The sequence below is a fragment of the Bos indicus x Bos taurus genome, unplaced genomic scaffold (assembly GCF_003369695.1).
Source record: "Bos indicus x Bos taurus breed Angus x Brahman F1 hybrid unplaced genomic scaffold, Bos_hybrid_MaternalHap_v2.0 tig00002191_arrow_arrow_obj, whole genome shotgun sequence".
Classification (NCBI taxonomy): domain Eukaryota; kingdom Metazoa; phylum Chordata; class Mammalia; order Artiodactyla; family Bovidae; genus Bos; species Bos indicus x Bos taurus.
In genome coordinates, this window is record NW_020867515.1 from 401 (window position 1) to 25,119 (window position 24,719).

Sequence of the window (24,719 nt, forward strand, 5' to 3'; positions counted from 1 at the left end):
ATGGGATACAGTTCATCACATTGGATATAAACAAGATATTATGATGGCTTGAGGCTATAGAGGGGGAAAACTGGAGAAAGTCAAATAGCTACCATGCATCATACTCCTAAGGAGTGTGGGTATTTTCATACATCTGTATCATCACAAGGGTTCTATGAGGAAAGGCATCATTGTCTCCAACACTTCTACCCTATATTGGTGGCTAGGAGTTTAGGGGACAGAAAGTTCTGCGGAAGCTTCTTTTTATGGCGTTCTTTAGCTCTTTATTCCTAAGACTGAAAATAATTGGACTAAGAAAGGGGGTGAAGACTGTATAAGTGGTGGTCATCAGAATGTTACTGTCCATAGAACGAGGACCCTTGGGCTTGAGGTAGATGATGGAGGCAAAAACCGTAGTGCACGACCACTATGGTGAGGTGGGAGACACAGGTGGAGAAGGTCTTGTGCCGGCCCTCAGTGGAGGGGATCCTCAGGATGGCAGCCACGATGAAGACATAGGAGAGGACGATAAGGAATAAGCACCCAATCAGGGCTGTGACACAGACCAGGATCACAGCCAGGGTGAGAGAGGCTGTGTCCCTCCCACAGGCCAACTTCAAGAGGGAAAAAATATGGCAGAAAAAATGGTGAATCTCATTGGACCCACAGAAGGTGAGAAGAAAAACTATCAGTGTCACCATCATCCCCATAACTGAGCCTCCAGCCCAGCACCAGGACACAAGACGGGCACAGTCATGGGTGCTCATGAGCACGTTGTAGTGCAGGGGGTGGCAGATGGCCACGTAGCGGTCATAGCCCATGATCATGAGCAGGAAGGAGTGGGTGTAGCCAAACGTAAAGGAGAAAAACATCTGGCTGGCACAGGCCACAAAGGGTGATGGAGTGATGGGTGGAGAGCATGTCCACCAGCATTTCAGGGGTAATGGTAACAGTGAAACAGAATCTCAGAGATGGAGAGGGCACACAGGAAGAGGTACATGGGGGTGTGGAGGTGTGCTCCCTCCAGATGGTGCCCATGATGAGCAGGTTCCCCAGCAGTGTGAACAGGTACCATCAGCAGGTACAGCAGGAAGAAGGTGGGCAGGAGCTGCTGAGGGAAGTTGGAGAAGCCAATGAGGATGAATTCAGACACTGTGCTGTAGTTCTGACTAGATAAGGATGCTGCATCTGGGGAGATCAGAAAGAGAATGAAGGCACAGTGGTTAAAACAGAGGCACTGCTGCTGCTGCTAAGTTTGCTTCAGTCGTGTCCTACTCTGTTCGACCCCATAGATGGCAGCCCACCAGGGCTCCCTGTCCCTGGGATTCTCCAGGCAAGAACACTGGGAGTGGGTTGCCATTTCCTTCTCCAATGCATGAAAGTGAAAAGTGAAAGTTAAGTCGCTCAGTCGTGTCCGACCCTCAGCAACCTCATGGACTGCAGCCCACCAGGCTCCTTTGTCCATGGGATTTGCCAGGCAAGACTACTGGAGTGGGCTGCCACTGCCTTCTCCAAAACAGAGGCGCTAGCATACATTAAAGACCAATTGAAAGAGCTCTACACTATACAGATGGAGAAGGAAATGGCAACCCACTCCAGAATTCTCGCCTGGAGAATCCCATGGACAGAGGAGCTTGCCAGGCTACAGTCTATGCGGTCACAAGAGTAGGACACAACTGAGTGACTAAGCACATACTATACAGAGAAGTTGGACTTAACTAGTGGCTCAGACAGTAAAGTATCTGTCTGCAATGCAGGAGACCAGAATTCGATCCCTGGGTTGGAAAGGTCCCCTGGAGTAAAGCAATCCACCCCAGTATTTTTCCCTGGAGAATTCCATGGACAGAGGAGTCTGGCAAGCTACAGTCCGTGATGTCACAAAGAGTTGGACAAGACTGAGCAGCTACCATTTTCACTTCACTTCTTTTTTCATGCTGTACAGGAAGTCCCTAACATATGAATCTTCAAGTTGTAAACTTTCAAAGATATGAACTTGTGTTCAAATGTCCACTCATATAAGTTAGTTCACATATTTGGTGAGACCTGCTATACTTTTCAAGGTACTGTGCTCTAAGATTAAAATGTTTTCTTTATTTTTTGTGTTTATTTATTTTCTGTGTATTTTTTTTGTTTGAAAAGTATTATAAGCTGGTAATGGTATAGTATTATATAGACAATTGTGTTAATTGGGTACCTAAGCTAACCTTGTTGGACTTGAAAGAAAATTACACTTATGAACGCACTCTGGTAATGGAACTCATTTGTATGTAGGGGGCTTACCGTATATCCATTTGCTTAACTTCTCTGGGTCACACAGTCTCCATCGGTAAGTTGGAATAAATCATTATAGCTTTTGCCTTTCAGCATTGTGATAAACACCAGTGAATTAAGTGCTTAAGACATAGTTTTGGTTCCTGGGTGTTTATTAACAGCGATGAAAAGAAATAGAATATCCAGGTTTGTAATCAAGACAGACATAGATGATCAGGGTCATAGTTTCCTGAATACTGTGCCTGTTCTAGATTGGATTTTGGATTTATCAAAATAATTTTTCCTCTGAGATATTTTTCTTTTTATTGAGTAACCCATTTGTCTTTATTTCAGTACTGTCTTCTTTTAGTACTGAATTCATTCCTGCCATCGTATCCTGTGTGCGTGTATATGCATGCATGTTAAGGTGCTTCCAACCCTTTGTGACCCTACAGACCATAGCCCACCAGGCTCCTCTGTCCATGGGATTCTCCAGGCAAGAATACTGGAGTGGATTGCCATTTCCTACTTCACTGGGAAGCCTATATATGCAATCTGAAGAGAAACCAGATTATTGTATATAAATAAATATATACACACCTAAAGAAATTGAAGGGAACATTTGAAAATAAAAGGACGGGTGAATATATGCCAGGCAAATGTTCACCAAAGGAAAATGAAGAAGCAATGCTGAAAGCAAAAAAAATAGAATTTAATGAAATAATAATCATAAAATCTCTGATACCATATGCCAGTAAAAGGAACCAGGTTCCCTGGAGAAGTGGTCTGTGCATGGATGCAAACCTAGATCTCTTCAACAGTGTAATGGAACTTTCACTGAATAGTGTGTTAGTGCTAAAGGAACCAGACTGAAAATGTGCCCATTGGCATAGCTGAGCATCAGAAAGAGTGATCATGTGCAGACGATGGAGGAACAGCTAAAGGATGCCAAGAAGAAGCAATTAGGAAATCCAGAAGGTGAAAAGTTTCAAAGAACAATTAGTTGAATCTCATCAGCAAGCCAGGGTCATGAAAAGAGTGAAGAGAAATTCAAGGGACATAACAATCACATCCAACATAGAGTTCTAGATTTGATGTGGATTTAGATAAGCTAGTTGTAAGGTGTTATTAAGGATATAGAGAAGATTTTGATTTGTTATGGGTGAATGATGAGGTATTAATAATATGAAGAGATCATTCTTAATTTAGTTATTAACTTTAAGTATGAGCTTGTTATTTTGGCTATGAAGGAAAATATTAGTAGCTTAAATACGTACTGAAATTTAAAAATTACACACATGTGCACACCAAGGAAGAAAGAAGAATATTTTGTGAAGATTATTAGAACACTGTAGCAACCTAATAGATATAAATAACCTATATAACTGACTCAATGGACATGAATTTGAGCAAACTCTGGGAGACAGTGAAGGACAGGACAGCTTGGCATGCTGCAGTCCATGGAGTCACAAAGAGTCAGACACGACTTAGCAACTGAACAACAGCAATGTACCCTAGATAATTAATAAAGAAATAATGAACACAACTTTCAGTGAAATAGATATGAGGCAGAAATATATAAATTGAAACTAGATAAGTAGATTTTAAAACTGAGGTTGCAAGTTTTGATAGGGTTCAGAAATGTAATTTGGGAATTATTAATTATTATGCAATAATAATATTCAGACATTAGCTCCTGAATATACTTAGGCTCTTCACCAAGCAGAGACTAAACATAATTTTCAACCATATAGAGAATTTTAACAAAACTTAGCCTTCTATTTGGACATAGAGCAAACCTCCATACACTTCAAAGTATAAATATTATATAGATTGTAGTGCATTAAAATTGGAAATCAGTAGAGAAGAAATGCCTTTCCAAATTCTATAAGTTAGGAACTCAATATAATATTAAATAATATTTTTTCTGTAGCAAGTCATAAGATGAATGAAGAAATATTTGTAATTAACCATCAAATGTCAAATTTATAAGCTAAAACAGTACTGTCATGGGAAACATATTGCTTTAAGCATACATATACATATATGTCATAAGACTTTATTCAGAAAACAAATCATCCTTAACACAGCCCAAATCAAGCAATTGGAAAAGATTAATAAGATAGAAACAAGGAGAAAATTGCCAATGAGAAAACACAAAACTAAAATTGGAAAATAAGTACAGAAATAAATGACATTTCTAAATCAATGAAAATAATAAGAAAACTATGTTAAGAAATTCAAAACAATAAATGAATAAATTCTCAGAAACATGTACAATTTCAGACCTGGTTCAAGAAATAGACACTCTGGATATTCAAATAAGCTTTAAAGAAATTGAAATGGTTAAAGACCTTCTCTTTCTATAATCATTAACCCCAGTGGGTTTATAAGTGAATGCTCATAAATTTTTAAAGAACAGCTGATGAATACTTTATATATAATCTTCAAAATATAAATAAATAACAGAAAAATAGTTGAAATCTACCATGCTCATTTCCTCATGTTAATGTAATCTTGATTCTAAAACCAGGTCAAGAATGTTTATAATTATAGACTCAGTTTACCTGTTTATGTAGATTTGAAAATCCATTATATGATATTACAAGTCAAATGAAATAGTGTAGTAAAAATCATATATAGTATGATCAAGTGGTATTGGTTTATCCCATGAATGACAGGATGCACAGCAACAGATAACCTATCATGTGGTTCATCGCATAAACTAAAAAATTATATAAGTATTTTTATCAAGTAAAGAACATATTTTCTAAAATTCAACAATCATGATTTTTTATTTAATTGACATATAACATATCAGTTTCAGGTGCACAACATAATGATTCATTATATATCTATTTATGACTTTTAAAAAATCCTTTGCAACATGAAATCAAAAGGAACTTTCTTAGCTAGATAAAGAGAATATACTACAAAACTAAAAAGTAATATACTAAGTGGGGAAGTTATGTGTATTATTTTAGGATCAGAAGCAAGTCAAAGTTACTTACTGTCTCTGCTGTTCTTTAACATGGAACTGAAAGTCATGAATGATGCTACAAGGAAAGAAAAGAAAAAAAATATATATATATAAGGATTGGAAGAGAAGAGACTTGAGCATCTAGAAAGATAAAAGAGTTGAGACATAATATGTTAGTGCAGTAAGAAAGTGCAGTGCTGCAGAAGGCGAGATCAGCTTCCAAAAATCATAGTCTTTTTCAAGGTATTACACCAGTAACAATCATTCAAAATATGCAACTTAAGTTAAAATCAAGATAATACTCCCAGAGTAACACGCATTATAAACAAACAGCTCTCAAGCATTTTGGTCTTAGGATCCCTTTACTAAAACTCCAAAATTATTGAGGCTCCTAAAGGGTTTTTGTTTAGGTGGACTGTAGCTATCAATTTTTACCATATTAAAAATTAAAGCAGAGAATCTTTAAAGTATTTAGTTAGCACATTTTAAAGAATAATAGTAAACCTACTTCAAGTTAATAATGGTAACATTATATGAGAGTAATTCCATTTTCAAAAACATTTAGTGAGAAGAATAGCCTTGTTTTAGATTTTTGAAAATATGCGTAATGACTGCCTTATAAGAACTTGATGTTCGTGTCTGCTTCTTCATTTAGTCTGTGGTAAATACATTATTTTAACTGAAGCATATGATGAAAACACATTCACACACCTGTAATTGGAAAGGGGCTTCCCAGGTGGCTCAGGTGGTAAAGAATTCACCTGTCAATGCAGGAGATGTAGGTTCGATCTCTGGGTCAGGAAGATCCCTTGGAGTAGGCAGTGGTAGCTCACTCTGGTATTGTTGCCTGGGAAATCCCATGGACAAAGGAACCTGGTGGGCTATGGTCCATGGGACCATAAAGAGTCAGACACAACAGCACTCACACAATGCAATTGGAAAAGTAGGGGGTCCATTTTCTGGACCCCCAGAAAATGTCTTTGGGACCCTCATCGGTCCTTGTATCACACTTTGAAAACCTCTGTTATAAAATACCTAGGAGTTAACAAAAAATATTCAGTAACTCCAAAGACAAAAAATCTAACCACTAATAAAAATCTGAATATATGAAAATAGACTATATTCTCAAATGAGCTAATATTGTAGTGAAGCCAGCTCTCCTCCAAATTATGAGTGCAACTGTAGTTACAATTCTGGTGTATCGACTGTGAATTTGATAAAAACCAAGCAAAAATCCATTATGAAAATAAAGTCAGTACAAAACTCCGCTAATGCTATAAAAATGAACTAAGCAGGAGAGATATGCCTTCCTAGATTGTGAGACATGCTTTAGTCATTGTCATTTTATAAAGTGTGAAATCTAGAACAGACATAGACACTCATGAAATGGTTTGGCTATCTCAGAAAATATCCTTTCATTATTCAACATCTAATATATTATTAGGGTGGCAGCATGAATCTAAGGGAAAAGATGGATTGTTTACTCCTTTGTGGTGGGAAAACTATATTTTATGAAGCAAAGTAAATTTGAATTTATGCCTAAGACCACATGCAAAGATGAAAACCATTTGGATTCAGGACCTAAATATTAAATATAAGCCATAACATTAAAAGGAAAAAGTAGAAGAGAATTAACTTTGTTGATTTTTAAAACCAGAAACGTTCAGGTGATTTTTAAAACATCTGAAACATTGACATTAAGTATTTTTGTTCCATGTGGGATATTTTAGATAAAATGATCTGGCAGATGAAAAGTTAGGAAAAAATAAATTCCATTCTGTACTAAGGAATACTATCTAGAAGAAGAAACAAGTAGGAACTTTGATACAGATATGAGCAAAGGATATGAGCAGATAAATCACAGAAGTTACCAATGAAAATGAAAAGATGCTCAAAAAAAAGGGGGGGGGTGTCAAGGTGGTTAATGGAAACCAGCAATGGAATTTTATTGCATACAGCAGCATTTAATTCCCAAAATTAGAAAATTCCATGTCAACTGGACTATGGGGCAAAAGAATCCTCCTATGCTGCTGCTGAGAATGTAGAACGGTGAAAATTCAGAATATACAAGCTCTGTACACCAGCAAATTTGATCCTAAGTCTATCTCTACTTCTTAAACTTATTTACAGGGAAGGATGAAAGAGGCTGGGCTTCTCTGGTAGTTCAACTGGTAAAGAATCCACCTGCAACACAGGAGGTCCCAGTTAGATTCCTTGGTTGGGAAGATCCTCTGGAGAAGGGACAAGCTACCCACTCCAGTATTTTGGGGTTTCCCTGGTAGCTCGGACAGTAAAGAATCTGCCTGCAATGTGGGAGACCTGGATTCGATTCCTGGGTTGGGAAGATCCCCTGGAGAGGAGAATGTCTATCCACTCCAGTCTTCTTGCCTGGAGAATTCCATGGACAGAAGAGCCTGGTGGGCTACAGTTCACCAGGTCGCAAAGAGTCGGACGCCACTGAGCAACTAACACACACAAATGCGAGAGGATGTTCCTGGTAGCATTGCTGTAGTAGGGGAATTGGAAACGTTTGTTGGTCACAACCAGGGAGACTCCAGGTAAAACGGATTGGATGCCCAAACAGACGTTAGATGTGTGCCTAACAGTGTAAATGAAATTTTACAATAAGATGGAGTGAATCAGCCAAAAAACAAGATGACCTCTCCAGCATAATTCCTTTTAGGCACATTGAAAATGTAGAATGTGAAACTATTCTGTGAAACTGGCACAGTGGATACACGTTATCACACACTGGCAAAACCCATAGAGTGTACCATGCAAAGAGTGAAGCTTAGGGTAAACTTGGACATTGGTTAATTATATTGTATCTATATTTGTTCAACAGTTGTGACAAATGGACAACATTAATGCAACACATAAATAATAGAGGAAGCTGTGTTCAGGAAAAGGAGGTAAGTGGGAATTTGCTATACTATCTGATCAGCTTTTCTGTAAACCTTAAACTTCTCTAATAAGCCTCATTCATTTAAAAAATAGATAAAAATCCATTTAAAATTGCATATAGAGAACAATACATAACTTGAAAGAACACATACAAACCTAAACAAAACACACGAAGTATTTTGAAATGATTGTCAAAACAAGAAGGAAATGGGGTGGAAAAAAATGGAATACATTCATGAAATATGAGAAGAATCTTGGGCAAACCCATGATGATCAAAGCTGCAAGTTGGAAATACCATTGATTCAAACCTCAACAGCTGAAGTCCATAATGAAGTTTTTAAAACATATTTTTATGAATAATTTGAGTTATGTTGCTGCCCAGAGCTCCTAAACTCCTTGACTCTGAGACAAGTCTCCCCCTCATTGCATACCCTGGTTGTCTCATTAAGGCATTGTCTCAAGAATCCCCCACAGTAAGGGTCAGCCTGGAACTGGGAGGACACAGAATCGCCAGGACAGTGAGGACCTTAGCTGGAGTGAAGATGCTCTATGGAATGATGAAGATGCATTTATGGCCCCAAAATTCTTCTGGCCATCTATGCACTCCACCAAGAAATCAAGACATTAATGTCAACCCCCAGGAAGTTGATCCAACCTCTACTCTTTTCTCCAGTCCCTGCCTCACTCCTACAGTCTGCAGTGTCAATTGCCTTCCATGCTTCATCCCTCCATTCTCCTTCCCCAAGAAGTGCTCAGTTTCTCCCACTCCTCTACATTCATGTGGCTCCATCCCCTCTCCTGAATCACCCTCCACTCTCCTCCTCTGTCCCCTCTCCATTCTGATTTCCAAAGAGTATTTTCTGAAACATGTACAGGTAAGCAGTCCTCAGACCCAGGGTTCAAATCCCCGCTCCCACCTTGTATCTTTGAGAAAGAACTTTAGAGCTCTGAGCCTCCTCTCTGAAAAATCAAAGTTCCTAGAGAACTGCCTTCAGTGGGTCCGTGAGGATTCACATGAAGGGCTCAGAGTTTACCTCTGAGTAAAAATAAATGATATTTGGCAAAACTAATACAATTATGTAAAGTTTAAAAATAAAATAAAATTATAAAAAAATACTTAAATGTAGTTATCACAGACTTTGAGATGGTTCTTCTTCTTCTGATTGGTTTTCTGCCATCCTGTATCACATGTCACCAGTTGGCCCCGTTCTAAACTCATGGTCTCTGACCTCAGTGGAGTACTTAGCCCCCTAGTAGCCACACAACACTGTTCCCCCTACCCCCAGGAGGCTGATCCAACCTCCACTCTCTTCTCCAGCCCCTGCCTCATCCCTACAGTCTGCCTTCCTACCTCCGGCTCGGTGGAATGGCCGTGATCCTTGAGATTGGTCTCTCCCAACTCCTCTGACAGGTGAACAGAATTCTGTTTCCTCTGGTCTCACAGAGAACGGTTCACACACAGGTGTTGAACAAACATCACACCATCACTGAGTGCATCCAGTTCATACTTATGCCTCCCCCAGAGCCTCCCCTTAAGATTAGCACCAGCCCAAGACACAGCAGCTGAGACAAACATGCCTAAAGCACAATTTCTCAAGCTCCCACTACTCATGATATTTGGGGCCAGATCATTTCTTGGCTGTCCTTCTCCTTGTACAATGCTTAGCAGCATCCCTAGTCAGAACCTAACAGATGCCAGGAGCATCCCTCCCCCACAATGAGTCATAACAATCAAAAATTATCAAGACGTATCAATTTCTCATCTACATGCTTTCTTCTCTGCAATCACCCTCTGTGTTTTTTCAGCTTTTTGACTCTATTGAGGTTTTCAATGGATAAGTCGAAGATCTCTCTTGGTAAATGTCACATTGCACTTGAAAATATGTGGCTTATTTTCTAAAATCTTTTGATATTGATTTCTAACATAATTCCACAGTGATAAGAGAACAGACTCTATGATTTCAGTACCTTTAGACCATGAAATTTTTGCACCTTGTTTTATGTTTCTGGATATGTTCCAGTGTCTCCTAGATTATAGTCTATGAGAACTTGAATAGAATTTGTATCCTACTGTTGTGTGAAAATTGTATGCATCTTAATTATGTTGAGTTGGTTCATGGTGCTTTTCAGGTCTACTAAATCCTTCTACTTTTCTATACATCCACTCTATTAATTTTTGAGAGTTTGATATTGAAACTCCAACTAAAAATCTTAATTTATCTACTTAAAAAAGTAATTGTAATAGATAGCATAACTAAAGAATCCACCTGCAATTCAGGAGACCCAGGTTGGATCCCTAGGTCAGGAAGATCCCCTGGAGAAAGGAATGGCAACCCACTCCAGTAATCTTGTCTGGAGAATCCCATGGACAGAGGAGCCTAGCAGGCTAGAGTCCATGGGGTCACAGAGAGTCAGACATGACTGAGTGACTAACACTGCTTCCTGCAACTTTGTTCTGTGTTCCAAGTCTCCTGTACTTGTGTTATCATACTTTCATAATTAAAAATAAATAAATGAAATTTTAAAAATTATCAAGATATATCCCAATATCCAGTGTCAGGCAGAATCACCCTGGGGTGAGAACTGCTGACCTAGAAGCTGCAAAGGGTACCTAGGCTAAGCAAAAGCTAGGGACCCAGATGGGCAAACAGGAATGATTCCCAGGAGCCTCCCAAAGCTACAGTCCTCTATTACTACTCTTCTCTCTGGCCCTGACCTCATTCCCAGGCTGAGCAGTGCTACCAACAGCTGTAGGATTCTGCTTTCCTACTCTCTCCCTCCTCTGCTTGAGGGAGGTCCTTCTTTGCTTGAGTTGCCTCTTCCAAGAAACGACCAGCAGGGAAGGGGAGAAGAAGCTCTCCTACTTGTTGCTGTCAGCAGCATCCACAGGCAGGTGTGGGGACAGATATAAGTTCTCCTGGAACTCATACACTGTGCTTTATCCCTGCTGTAGGCTCCAGGAGACTCTTCCCAAGAGCCCCTTCATGAAACCAACCTGGATGTGCAGTCTTCAAGGTCAGGAGATGCTGGAGGAATCTCAGGGGGCCTTCTGGGATCTGCAGTCTCTGCTTCCTCCTCCACCTACCCAAAGTGAAGTCTCCTGGTTGCCTCTCTCTGACCCCTGAGACCTCAGCCCTTACTGAGGGTAGAGAAGCTCCCAGTCTTGGGGGAGACAGAGCTGGATATAGATGCCTTCAACCTTTTGGGGTCAAGGTACTGTCAGAGGTAGAGCAGGAACACAGAATGGGAATCCTGGGCTGTTGCCTTGGGTAAGAGCAGTTGGAAGGCTTCCCAGAATAAGAGTAATTTGGAGCTGAGTCTTGGAGAGTGGTTTTCTCTTGGGATCAGAGTGTAAAGAATATGCCTGCAATGAGGGAGACCCAGGTTCAATCTCTGGGTTGGGAAGATCCCCTAGAGGAGGAAATGACAACCTACTCCAGTATTCTTCCTTTGAAAATTCCATGGACAGAGGAACCTGACTGACTACAGTCCACAGGGTCGCAAAGAGTTGATATGACTGAGCAACTAATACCTTACTCTTGGGCAATATAGGTGTGCTGTCTTCTAGCCAAACTGGAAAACCTCACCTTCTTCCTAATCAAGTTCTACACTATCCCCATTGCCCTGCTGATCCAAGCCAGGAAGCCTGATGTTAGCATAAACCACCCTGGGATAAAATATAATAATTTGATCCTTCAGTTTTTGCCCATGGTTACTGACAGTCAGCTTAGGAGTGATAGTATCTTTTTTATGCTGATTGCTGATGAAATGATAAGGGCTTACAGACTGCTGGTAGCTACAGGATGCATCTGGTCTCCAGGATACTGAGGCAAGATATAAAAATTGGAACATTCAGCGCCACTCCCTAGATCTCTAGGGAGAGAGGAGGGGATGTAGATTGATTTCAGCATTAATGCCAGTGATTTAATCAATCAGGGCTCCATGCTGATCCCTTTACAGAAAATTCCCAAATGGGGCTTTCAGGCTGATGAGCATATGGAGCCGCTGGTAAGTGGGGTGCATCCAGGGAGGGCAAGGAAGCTCCTTACTCCTTCCCTCATAATTTTCCCTTCATTTCTCTTCCATTTGTCTGTTCCTGAGTTGTATCTTTTATAATAAACTGGTAACAGGAATTTAAAGCACTTTTCTGAATGCTATGAGTTATTTTAGCAACATGTAGGATGTGAAAGGGGAGGGATGGATCGTGGAAACATCCATCTTTCTAGTCAGTGAAGACTGGCAGCCAAAGTGGGAGCAGTCTTGTGGGACTGAGCCCTTCACCTGTGAGTTCTGGCACCAGCTGCAGGTTGTGAGTGTCCTAACTGAATTGTAGGACACTACTAGTGTACAGAGAGTGGGAGAATTGACCTCCCTTCCTGTAGAAAAAAGCCACACATGTAATGTCATAAACGCTCAGCAGCATAGTCTTCCCAGCCTTGTAATCAGCCTCAGTTCTGGCCACTCAGCTCATCCTGGATACCCTCACCTATCTCCCCGCTGCTCCTCCTCTCCCATCACTCCCTGCATCTCCTCATACCAATCTCTGCCCTCAGCAGCCTACTCCCCTCACAGCAGCCAGAAAGGGCTCTCTGCATACAAGAATCTGACCATGCTGCTTGTGTCTGAAACCAACTCCTTGGTACAACCATCTTGGAAAACTGATTGGCGGTATCTATTCAAGCTGAACATAGATCTTTGCTATGACTCATATGACCCCACTATGGTTTTCCCTGGTGGCAGAGTGGTAAAGAACATGCCTGCCAATGCAAGAGATGTGGGTTCAATCTATGAGTCAGGAAGATCCCCTGGAGAAGGAAATGGCAACCCACTCCAGTAATCTTGCCTGGGAGATCCTGTGGACAGAGGGGCCTGGTGGGCTACAGTCTATGGGGTCGCAAAAGAGTCTGACACAACTTAGTGACTAAACAACAACAACAACATGATTTATTAATTACACGTTTAGGTACAGACCCAATGGAACACGAATGTATTATCCATGTACAAGATGTTCATAGGAATACCATTCATAGGAATCCCAAAGGGACTGTGAGAGCTAAGTGCAGGTCAAAGACTGGCCTGTGGCTTTGAAGCCTTCTAGAGGGGGTTACTCATTGGAAGGACTGATGCTGAAGAGCTGAAGCTCCAATACTTTGGCCACCTGCTATAAACAGCTGACTCATTGGAAAAGACCCTGATGCTGGGAAGGATTGAGGGCAAAAGGGGAAGAGGGTGGCAGAAGATGAGATGGTTGGCTAGCATCACTGATTCAATGGACATGAATTTGGGCAAACTCCAGGAGATGGTGAGGGACAGGGAGGCCTGGAGTGCTATGGTCCATGGGTCACAAACAGTCGGACATAACTTAGTAACTGAACAATGACAACAGAGGGGTCCATGCTTAAAGCAAGACCTGAAGGGCAAGGAGGTGCGATCCAGAAAGACAGGCAGGTGAAAGAGGGGCTTCTAAGAAAACACAAGTGTAAAAGTTCAGGGTGACAGATGCATAGTGCATTTGGGGACAATGTTATGTCTGGTGAACCCTGGAGAGCTGAAGGTGGCTAGGGGCTTGTTTGAATTAATGCCTAAGCTCATTAACAACAAAAAGTACTAACAACCCAAATGTTTATGAGTATGTTTACCTCATACAGTATCTTTCAGTTATTTAATCTATGTATTATAGAAATATTTAAAGTACCCTATTGCCAATGGAACAAACCCTTCAGGTGGCCTTCATGATCTTGCATGCCCTTGACCTTTCCTTCTGTATGCCTACACATCCCAAAAAGCCCCTACTATCATTTTCCTTCTCCAGGGGAATCTCCCTGACCTGGGGATCAAACTTGTGTCTCCTGCACTGGCATGCAGATTTTTTACCACTGAGCTATCTGGAAGCCAAGTTATGTGTATAGCATATCAATTGTGCTGCCAGTATGCTGGTATTGAATAATATCTTAATTTATGTTTACTTTCATAAAGTAAGCTGAGTACCTCAATGTTGTTTCCACTTTGGGAAAACACCTGTAAAGCAGTGACTCCCCATTCTGTCCCACTTTAGGCTCTTTGAAACCACCAATTTGTTTTCTGTCCTTCTGATTTCACCTGTCCCATACACTTCACATAAGTGGATTTGCACAGTATGTGCCCTTTTGTGTCTGGCTTCTTTTACTATTCATCCATGTTGCATCATGTATCAGGACATTATGGCTTTTTTGCTTTTTTTTGGGGGGGTGGCTGAATTATGCTACATTATATGAACATACCATATATTGTTTATCGACCAATCCATTAATGGACATTTGTTGTTAACCCTTTGAGATTTCCTTATTTTTTTTTTTGGTATAAATTCATGTATGCATTTAGGAGAATGCTTGTAATATTTTATCCATTACTTCTAGTGCTCTGTAGGAGTCCTGTCAGATTTTCTAGACTTTAATATTCAATGCTTTAAACATCTTTATGAATCTGCCTTTTTCTGTTCAGAAAAAATCTTTGACAATTCACAATGTCTCCAGTTATGTCTGTGCTGTTGTTTAGTCACTAAGTTGTGTCTGACTCTTTTGCAACCCCATGAACTGTAGCCCATCAGGCTCCTCTGTCCATGGGATTTCCCAGGCAAGGATACTGGAGTGGGTTGCCATTTCCTTCTCCAGGGGAATCTCCCTGACCTGGGGATCAAACTTGTGTCTCCTGCACTGGCATGCAGATTTTTTACCACTGAGCTATCTGGGAAGCCAAGTTATGTGTATAGCATATCAATTGTGCTGCCAGTATGCTGGTATTGAATAATATCTTAATTTATATTTACTTTCATAAAGTAAGCTGAGTATCTCAATGTTGTTTGAATTAATGCCTAAGCTCATTAACAACAAAAAGTACTATCATTTTCAAGTGTTTTTCTTTCCAAAATAATTCTTCTAAATGAAGCAGTTGAACTCAGACTAAATCAACTGTGCAGGTTCACACAGCCCAAACAACTGGAGTAACACTTATTATTATTATTTTTATCTTACAATATTGTATTGGTTTTGGCATACCCAGGCTGTCTGAGTAGTAAGCAATTTAAATGTCTCCTGATGGATAGGTGGATAAATAAAATGTGGTCCATATATACAGTGGAATATTATTCAGCCTTAAAGAAGAAATAAACTCTTCCATATGAGACAATGTGAATGAACCTTGAGGACATTATGCTAAGTGAAAGAAGGAAGTCACAGAAAAACAAATACTCTATAATTCCCCTTACATGGGGCTTCCCAGGTGGCACAGTGGATGCTGTAATGTGCCACAAAGGTCCCCTTTAGGATCCAGGAAATCATTTGCCCAGCTGTGAGAAAAGCTGGCTACAGAAGGCTCACAGTTGAGTCACTTCTAGAAAACAGAATTTCCCCCAGCTGAAGGAACTGCTTTAACCAGGTAATGTCCTCTCCAGCACTGTGGTGGTGATGGTTTAGTTGCTAAGTCATGTCTGACTCTTGCAACCCCATGGACTGAAGCCCACCAGGCTCCTCTGTCCATGGGATTCTCCAGGCAAGATATTGGAGTGAGCACCCATTTCCTTCTCCAGGGGATCTTCCTGACTCAGGGATCAAATTCAGGTCTCCTACAGTGCAGGCAGAGTCTTTACTAACTGCCAGCCAATACCCAATGTCTGGATGTGAGGGAGTGGGGCCGGTGGTACAGGGGCTCAGCCCCCTTGCCTCAAAGGGAAAACTTTGAAGGGATTAGCTTGCAGATCATACCAGCCTCTGACTAATCTTGGTTGCCTCATCTCTTACAGATATTCCGAGAGCCTCCTCCATAAACTGCCTGAACATCTCCCTCTCAGAGACTTTTTCTGAGGAACCCGGACTAAGAGCATACAAAGGGGTTTCCTGTTTGTTTTTAAATCATCATATCAGTTAATTCACACTATTTCATAGTAATAAATATTATCTAATAAACTGCTTTGAAAAGTAAAAAAATAAAAACAAAAATGAACAACATCATTAGTCATCAGGGAAATACAAATCAAAACCACAGTGAGGTATCACTTCACTCTCACTGGAATGACTAAATTTTTTTTTTAAGTTTTAGAATCTGATTTTAAGTTTTTTTTTAAAACTAAATTTATTTATTTTAATTGGAGGTTAATTACTTTACAATATTCTACTGGTTTTGCCATACATCAACATGAATCTGCCACGGGTGTTCACGTGTTCCCCATCCTGAACCCCGCTCCCAACTCCCTCCCCGTACCATCCCTCTGGGTCATCCCAGTGCACCAGCCCCAAGCATCCTGTATCCTGCATTGAACCTGACTCACGATTCGTTTCTTATATGATATTATACATGTTTCAATGCCATTCTCCCAAATCATCCCACACTCTCCCTTTCCCACAGAGTCCAAAAGACTGTTCTATACATCTGTGTCTCTTTTGCTGTCTCGTACACAGGGTTATCGTTACCATCTTTCTAAATCCCGTATATATGCGTTAGTATACTGTATTGGTGTTTTTCCTTCTGGCTTACTTCACTCTATATAATAGGCTCCAGTTTCATCCACCTCATTAGAACTGATTCAAATGTATTCTTTTTAATGGCTGAGTAATACTCCATTGTGTATATGTACTACTGCTTTCTTATCCATTCATCTGATGATGGGCATCTAGGTTGCTTCCATGTCCTGGCTATGATAAACAGCGCTGCAATGAACATCGGGGTACATGTGTCTCTTTCAATTCTGGTTTCCTCAGTGTGTATGCCCAGCAGTGGGATTTCTGGGTCATAAGGCAGTTCTATTTCCAGTTTTTAAGGAATCTCCACACTGTTCTCCAGAGTGGCTGTACTAGTTTACATTCCCACAAACAGTGTAAGAGAGTTCCCTTTTCTCCACACCTTCTCCAGCATTTATTGCTTGTAGACTTTTGGATTGCAGCCATTCTGACTGGTGTGAAATGGTACCTCATAGTGGTTTTGATTTGCATTTCTCTGATAATGAGTGATGTTGAGCATCTTTTCATGTGTTTGTTAGCCACCTGTATGTCTTCTTTGGAGAAATGTCTATTTAATTCTTTGGCCCACTTTTTGATTGGGTCATTTATTTTTGTGGAATTGAGCTTCAGGAGTTGCTTGTATATTTTTGAGATTAGTTGTTTGTCGGTTGCTTCATTTGCTATTATTTTCTCCCATTCTGAAGGCTGTCTTTTCACCTTGCTTATAGTTTCCTTTGTTGTGCAGAAGCTTTTGAGTTTAATTAGGTCCCATTTGTTTATTTTTGCTTTTATTTCCATTACTCTGGGAGGTGGGTCATAGAGGATCCTGCTGTGATTTATGTCGGAGAGTGTTTTGCCTATGTTCTCCTCTAAGAGTTTTATAGTTTCTAGTTTTATGTTTAGATCTTTAATCCACTTTGAGTTTATTTTTGTGTATGGTGTTAGAAAGTGTTCTAGTTTCATTCTTTTGCAAGTGGTTGGCCAGTTTTTCCAGCATCACTTGTTAAAGAGATTGTCTTTTCTCCATTGTATATTCTTGCCTCCTTTGTCAAAGATAAGGTGTCCATAGGTGCGTGGATTTATCTCTGGGCTTTCTATCTTATTCCATTGATCTATATTTCTGTCTTTGTGCCAGTACCATACTGTCTTGATGACTGTGGCTTTATAGTAGAGACTGAAGTCAGGCAGGTTGATTCCTCCAGTTCCATTCTTCTTTCTCAAGATTGCTTTGGCTATTTGAGGTTTTTTGTATTTCTATACAAATTGTAAAATTATTTTTCTAGCTCTGTGAAAAATACCATTGGTAGCTTGATAGGGATTGCATTGAATCTATAGATTGCTTTGGGTAGTATATTCATGTTCACTATATTGATTCTTCTGATCCATGAACATGGTATATTTCCTAACTCTACACCTAAAGCAACTAGAAAAGGAAGAAATGAAGAACCCCAGAAGGAAAGAAATCTTAAAAATTAGGGCAGAAATAAATGCAAAAGAAACAAAAGAGACCATAGCAAAAATCAACAAAGCCAAAAGCTGGTTCTTTGAAAGGATAAATAAAATTGACAAACCATTAGCCAGACTCATCAAGAAACAAAGGGAGAAAAATCAAATCAATAAAATTGAAATGAAAATGTAGAGATCACAACAGACAACACAGAAATACAAAGGATCATAAGAGACTACTATCAGCAATTATATGCCAATAAAATGGACAACGTGGAAGAAATGAAATGACTAAATTTTTTTAAACAACAGAAAATAGCAAGTGTTGAAAGCTATGTGGAGAAACTGGAACTGCTAAATTCAGGCCCTTGGGCTCTTTAATCAGTGGAAGTTGCTAGAAGGCCAGATGAGAAATTCAAGTAAGACTTTACTGGGGCTCATGCTGCAGCAGAAGGGAGCAAAAACAAGAAACAGGTGCCCTTGCTAGGTTCTCAGTTTCGTCAGGCGGAAGCGGGGGCAGGGTGCAAGCGGGTTTCTTAAATAGGATGCTGGGATCAGTGGGTTAGACCGGAGGCATAGCTTAGGTGGCTGCCCATCCCCTTGGTAGTGCTGTCATGTACAGTACCCTTCTTGTGCTCTTGGCATCTCAGAAATGGCTTGCTGGTTTGTTGTCTTTTTGTATCTTATTGTTCATGTTGCTCAGACTACACTTGTTTATTCACGGTTATTTTTAGTCCCTTATGGTTTCTTTGTATTCTGTTGCTCAAGGAGACATTTGACCAGATGCAAGGACTCCTGTAGGGCTTCCCAGGTGGGTCAGTAGTAAAGAATCCTGCAACTCATGAGACCTGGGTTAGATCCCTGGGTCGGGAAGATCCCCCTGGAGAAGGAAAGGGCAACCTGCTCCAGTATTTTTGCCTGGGAAATCCCATGGATAGAGGAGCCTGGTGAGCTAGAGTCTATGGGGTCGTAAAGAGTCAGACATGACTTGGTGACTAAACAACAACAAAAACAACAAAGCACTCCTGTAAAGGGTCCCAGGTCCCACTCTATCTCAGAACCACTATACATTGCTGGTGGGAATGTAAAACGGTGCCACCACTATGGAAAGCAGTTCAGAAGTTCCTCAAAGGATACATACAATTACTATATGACCCAGAAATTCCACTTATGGATAGGGGGACGACAGAGGATGAGATGGCTGGATGGCATCACCGACTCAATGGACATGAGTTTGGGTAAACTCCGGGAATTGGTGATGGACAGGGAGGCCTGGCGTGCTGCAATTCACAGGGTCACAAAGAGTCAGACGTGACTGAGAGACTGCACTGCACTGAACTGAACCCCAAAGAATTAAAAATAGGGACTCAAACATTTATCCATGAATGTTCACAGCAGTGCTATTTGTAATGGCCAAAAGATGGAAAACAACTCAACTGTCTATCAGCAGATGAATGGATAAACAAACTAGGTGTATAAATACAATGTAATATTGTTCAGCCATTCAAAGGAATGAATATCTCTTTATGTGTGCTGAGAGACATTTGCATTCATTAGTTTGTCCCTGGAGTCAGACTACCTAGATTTGAATGCTAAATCTGCCACTTCAGGCTGGGTGAACAATGGACAAGTGAGAGTTTCTGCTTCCTTCCTCATTGGGCTTTTGTAAGAAGCATAGGATGTTGCATGCTCTGCACAGCTCCAGCCACATTACAAATCCTTAACACATCATAACTGTTTTCAAGGGGCTTCCCAGGTGGCACTAGTGGTAAAGAATCTGCTTGCTGATGCAGAAAATGCAATAGACAGTGGGTTTGATCCCTGGGTTGGGAAGATCCCTTGAGGAAGAAATGGCAACTCACTCCAGTATTCTTGCCTAAAAAATTCCATGCACAAGAGGAGCCTGGTGGGCTACAGTCCATGGGGTCACAAAGAGACATGACTGAATGCCTGAGAACACACACAACTGTTTTCAGGAATAACATATCTAAAATCTTCTTCACTGGAAAAACTGACTTCCATGCTAACCATCTGGCAGCCAAAAGAGACAGATTTGAAGAATGGCAATGCTCCTGGGACAAAAGCTCTTTCCCTCAGGGGTCCTAGACTCAAAGGCTTCACTGGGGAAGATGAACTAATTGTAGTCACTCTAACAAGGTTCTCCGGGGATCATACCTGAAGGCCAGAGATTCTGATATTAATCTGTTAGTGTGATTCTGCTGTGTGTTCTCTGAGAAAGCCTACTCTTCATCCACAGTTGCAAGACAAAGTAGAGGCTGCAGGAATCCCAAATCCCTGGAAACAGGACTCTTGATGGGTTGAGAGGTCCCGGAATCTGATAGAGGTATAGTAGTTATTGGTTAATAAGGCATCAGGAAGACAAGCCACAATCGAGCTGATCTCAGGGAAGATCCTCCCCCACCAAACTTGCCTTCAGAGGTTAGGGGTACTCTCTGACCAGTTTCATCCACAAGGACTTAGGTTACCTGGTATCAGTGACTCATAGATGGGTAGGGGTATTGTGAGTTGGTCAAGAGAGTGGATATTTGGATCAGAGCATGAGCTGGATCCCAGATCCATGCAGGAGTCAGGTTTGGAGCCTCAGCTGTTGGCTCATGATGTGGCTGAAGGTTAAATGGGATGATAATTGTTAAGAGGTTAGCTCATTGTGGATTGCATAGAATAAAGGTCACTGTGCCACTCTAAGGACTTCCCCAGTGGCTCAGCAGTGCAAAAGACACAAGCAGATTCAATCCCTGGGTCAAGAAGATCCCCTGGAGGAGGGCATGGCAGCCCACTCCAGTATTCCTGCTGGGAAAATCTCATGAACAGAGGATCCTGGAGGGTTATGGTCCATGGGGTCAGAAAGAGCTGGACACGATTAAAGTGACTGAGCATACATGCACGCTCACACAGACCACTCTAACTTAGTCAACTTGTATAGCTGCTGAGGGGAGGAGAGAGTCTGTCATGCTTTAACCATGGGTATCAGTGATCCCTAACTGGGGGAAATTTCTACTCTGCTCAAGAGGTGTTATTCAAGATATTTTTGCTCCTTACAACTGGAGATAGGAGGAATGCTATTGGCATTCAGTGGGTCAAAGCCAGGTGTTCAACGTCATACAATAATATATAAGACAGTCTGCACCACAAACAAAAATATGATTCAGCATCAAATGTCAGTAGTGCCAGGATGAGAACCACTAGGCTCCACCCCAAAGAGGAGAGGAACAGGGAAGGTATCCCTGAAGAAGTGGAGGCAACTTAAGTGAGGTGAAGCTGGAGGCTAGAAGCTTCCAAGCAGGAGACAGCAGGTGCAAAGGACCAAAGTGTTAAGCGCTCAGTTGTGTCTGACTCTTTTGTGACCCTATGGACTGTATAGCCCCCCAGGTCCCTCTGTCCATGGAATTCTCCAGGCAAAAATATTGAAGCAGGTAGCCATTCCCTTCTCCAGGGGATCTTCCTGACCTAGGGATTGAACCCAGGTCTCCCACATTGCAGGCAGATTTTTTACCATCTGGGCCAAGGCACAGAAAGTTATGTACCTTGGCTAAATCACACAGCCAGTAAGTGGCAGAACTGGAACTGAAACCCAGGTGTGTTTTCAGAGTTTGTCTTTAATCACTTTTACTATTTATTTTAAATACCAAACCCTAAAAAGTGCCTAGGCTGTTTATTTTCATTTTATGTCTTCTATCACTATCTTAATTAAGGAATAATTGACAAAAATTGTGTATAACTAAGATGTAAGACTTGAAGCTTTGATACATGTATACACTCTGAAATAATTGCCACAATCAAGCTAATTAATGTAAGACTCTTTATTTTGATAATATCACTAAGAGTTCCCACAAATAAAAATGTTTGTCCATATAACACATCAGCTATGGATTTAATCCCCTTATCCTATTTTTCTCACTTAATCCTTATAACAATCCTAAGGAATTAGAAAAATTAGTCCCATATAACAGATGGGGAGTCGGACACGACTGAGCAAATTCACTTTCGCTTTTCACTTTCATGCATTGGAGAAGGAAATGGCAACCCACTCCAGTGTTCTTGCCTGGAGAATCCCAGGGACAGGGGAGCCTGGTGGGCTGCCGTTTATGGGGTCGCACAGAGTTGGACACGACTGAAGCGACTTAGCAGCAGTAGCAGCAGCAACAGATGGGGAAACTAGGCTCAGCGTGGTTAAGTGAGATGCATCTTCAGGGATGGGTTTGAAAGAGCAGTGAGGTAATCTGTTTTCTTCCCACTGTTGATGCCCCTATTTCTGGCTTTAGCACTGCCTGGACATGGACAATCAGACCCAAGTCTCTGAATTCATCCTCCTCGGCCTCTCCCAGCAGCCCCTGCAGAGGCAGGTGTTTTTCAGCCTGTCCTGCATTCTGTATTTGAGTGGGTGCCTGGGGAATCTTCTCACCATCCTGGCCATCATCTTGGACCCTCACCTCCACAGCCCCATGTATTTCTTCCTCAGCAACTTGTCTCTTCTTGACATCTGCTTTACCTCCACCACCATCCCCAAGATGCTGGTGAACCATCTGTGTGGGCTCACCACCATCTCCTTCTCAGCTTGCCTGGCCCAGATGTATTTCTTCATCACCTTTGGGGCAGCTGACAGCATGCTTCTCTCAGCCATGGCTTATGACCGCTACCTGGCCATCTGCAGCCCACTGCACTACATGACAATCATGAGTGTCCTTCGGTGTACTTTGCTGGTGGTGATACCCTGGATCTCAGCCAACCTCATCTCCATGGTCCACACTATCCTGATGTCCCACTTGTCCTTTTGCACCAATAGGATCCCACACTTCTTCTGTGATATCAATGCCTTGATCAAGCTCTCCTGCTCTGACACCCAAGTCAATGAGATGCTGGTGTTGGTCCTTGGGGGCCCAGTGGTTCTCATCTCTTTTGTGTGCATCATGGCCTCCTATACACCCATTGCTGTGACTGTGTGGAAGGTGCCTTCTGTCCAGGGCAGATGGAAAGCATTCTCCACATGTGGCTCTCACCTTTGTGTTGTCTGTCTCTTCTATGGGACTATCATTGGGGTCTACTTCAACCCTGCATCCACACACACCACCCAGAGGGACATGGCAGCCACAGTGATGTACACCATGGTCACCCCCATGCTGAACCCCTTCATCTATGGCCTGAGGAACCGAGATCTGAAGGGTGCCCTCCAGAAACTTCTTCTCAGCAAGAACCCCTTTGCCCAGCCTCTTTAAAGACTCTTTTTAGACCTAATTGCTTTTGAAATAAACTAAATATGGAAGCAGTGACAGATTTTATTTTCTTGGCCTCCAAAATCACTGCAGACAGTGAGTGCAGCTATGAAATTAAAAGATGCTTCCTCCTTGGAAGGAAAGCTATGACAAACCCAGACAGTGAAAAAGCAGACATCACTTCCCGTAGTCATGTACAGATGTGAAAGTTGGACCATAAATAAGGCTGGGAACCAAGGAATTGATGCTTTTGAATTGTGGTGCTGGAAGAGACTCTTGAGAGTCCCTTGGACAGCAACAAGATCAAACCAGTCACTCCTAAAGGGAATCGACCCTGAATATTCATTGGAAAGATTGATGCTGAAGCTGAAACTGAAGCTCCAATATTTTGACCACCTGATGCAAAGAGCTAACTCATTGGAAAAGACCCTGATGCTGGGAAAGGTTGAAGGCAAAAGGAGAAAGGGACAGCAGAGGATGAGATGTTTGGATAGCATCACTAACTCAATGGTCATGAATTTGAGCAAACTCCAGGAGATAGTGGAGGACAGATGAGCCTGGAGTGCGGCAGTGTTGCAAAGAGTTGGACACAACTTAGTGACTGAACAGCAATGCTTCCCAATATTAGAATGTTTCTCTTTTAAGGATAGAAACAATATATTTTTATTCATGTAAATACTTTATTGACATATAAAGTACTTACATTGACATATATTAACATATAACATTGTATAAATTTAAGGTGTATAAAGCTTTACTTTGACACATTTATATATAGCGATATGACTTCCATTGCAGTGAAATTCCCCACCTCTATCACGTTAAACAATTTTCCTTTCTCTTAACTGGTTGGGATAAATCAGTTTTAGTTTTTCAGCAAGTTTTATGATTGTAGTACAATATTGCTGTCTATACTATTCACTATATTCTCTATGACTTATTTACTATTCATTGCAATTTTGTACCCTTAAAAACACCAGTCTTACTACTCCACTCCTCTATTTCCTGATAACTACCATTCAGGTCTTTACATGTTTGATTATTTTTTTAGCTTCCAGATGTAAGTGATATATGTTTTGCACGTGGTACTTGTCTTTCTCTTTTTTACTTATCTCACTTCAGTTCAGTCTTTCAGTCATGTCCAACTCTTTGAGAACCCATGGACTGTAGCAACCCAGGCTTCCCTGTCCATCACCAACTCCCAGAGCTTTCTAAAACCTGTGTCCATCAAATCAGTGATGCCATCCAACCATCTCATCCTCTGATGCTCCTTTCTCCTTTTGCCTTCAATCTTTCCCAGCATCAGGGTCTTTTCCTATGAGCCAGCTCTTTGCATCAGGTGGCCAAGGTATTGGAGCTTCAGCTTCAGCATCAGTCCTTCCAATGAACACTCAGGACTGATCTCCTTTAAGATGGACTGGTTGGATCTCCTTGCAGTCCAAGGGACTCTCAAGAGT

At 41.3% G+C, this 24,719-nt stretch overlaps 1 protein-coding gene and 1 pseudogene across 1 annotated transcript; one reads left to right on the forward strand and one right to left on the reverse strand.

Annotated features, from left to right (window-relative positions):
- Positions 1-202: 202 nt before the first annotated feature.
- LOC113888832 lies at positions 203-2,620 on the reverse strand (annotated as a pseudogene).
- A 535-nt stretch (positions 2,621-3,155) lies between these two features.
- On the forward strand, positions 3,156-23,265 carry LOC113888831 (olfactory receptor 1361-like). Its single transcript, XM_027535816.1, has 4 exons — positions 3,156-3,207; positions 11,683-11,765; positions 12,075-12,122; positions 22,315-23,265. Exons 1-4 carry the CDS (start codon positions 3,156-3,158, stop codon positions 23,263-23,265), a joined length of 1,134 nt encoding a protein of 377 aa, XP_027391617.1.
- The last annotated feature ends 1,454 nt before the right edge of the window (positions 23,266-24,719 follow it).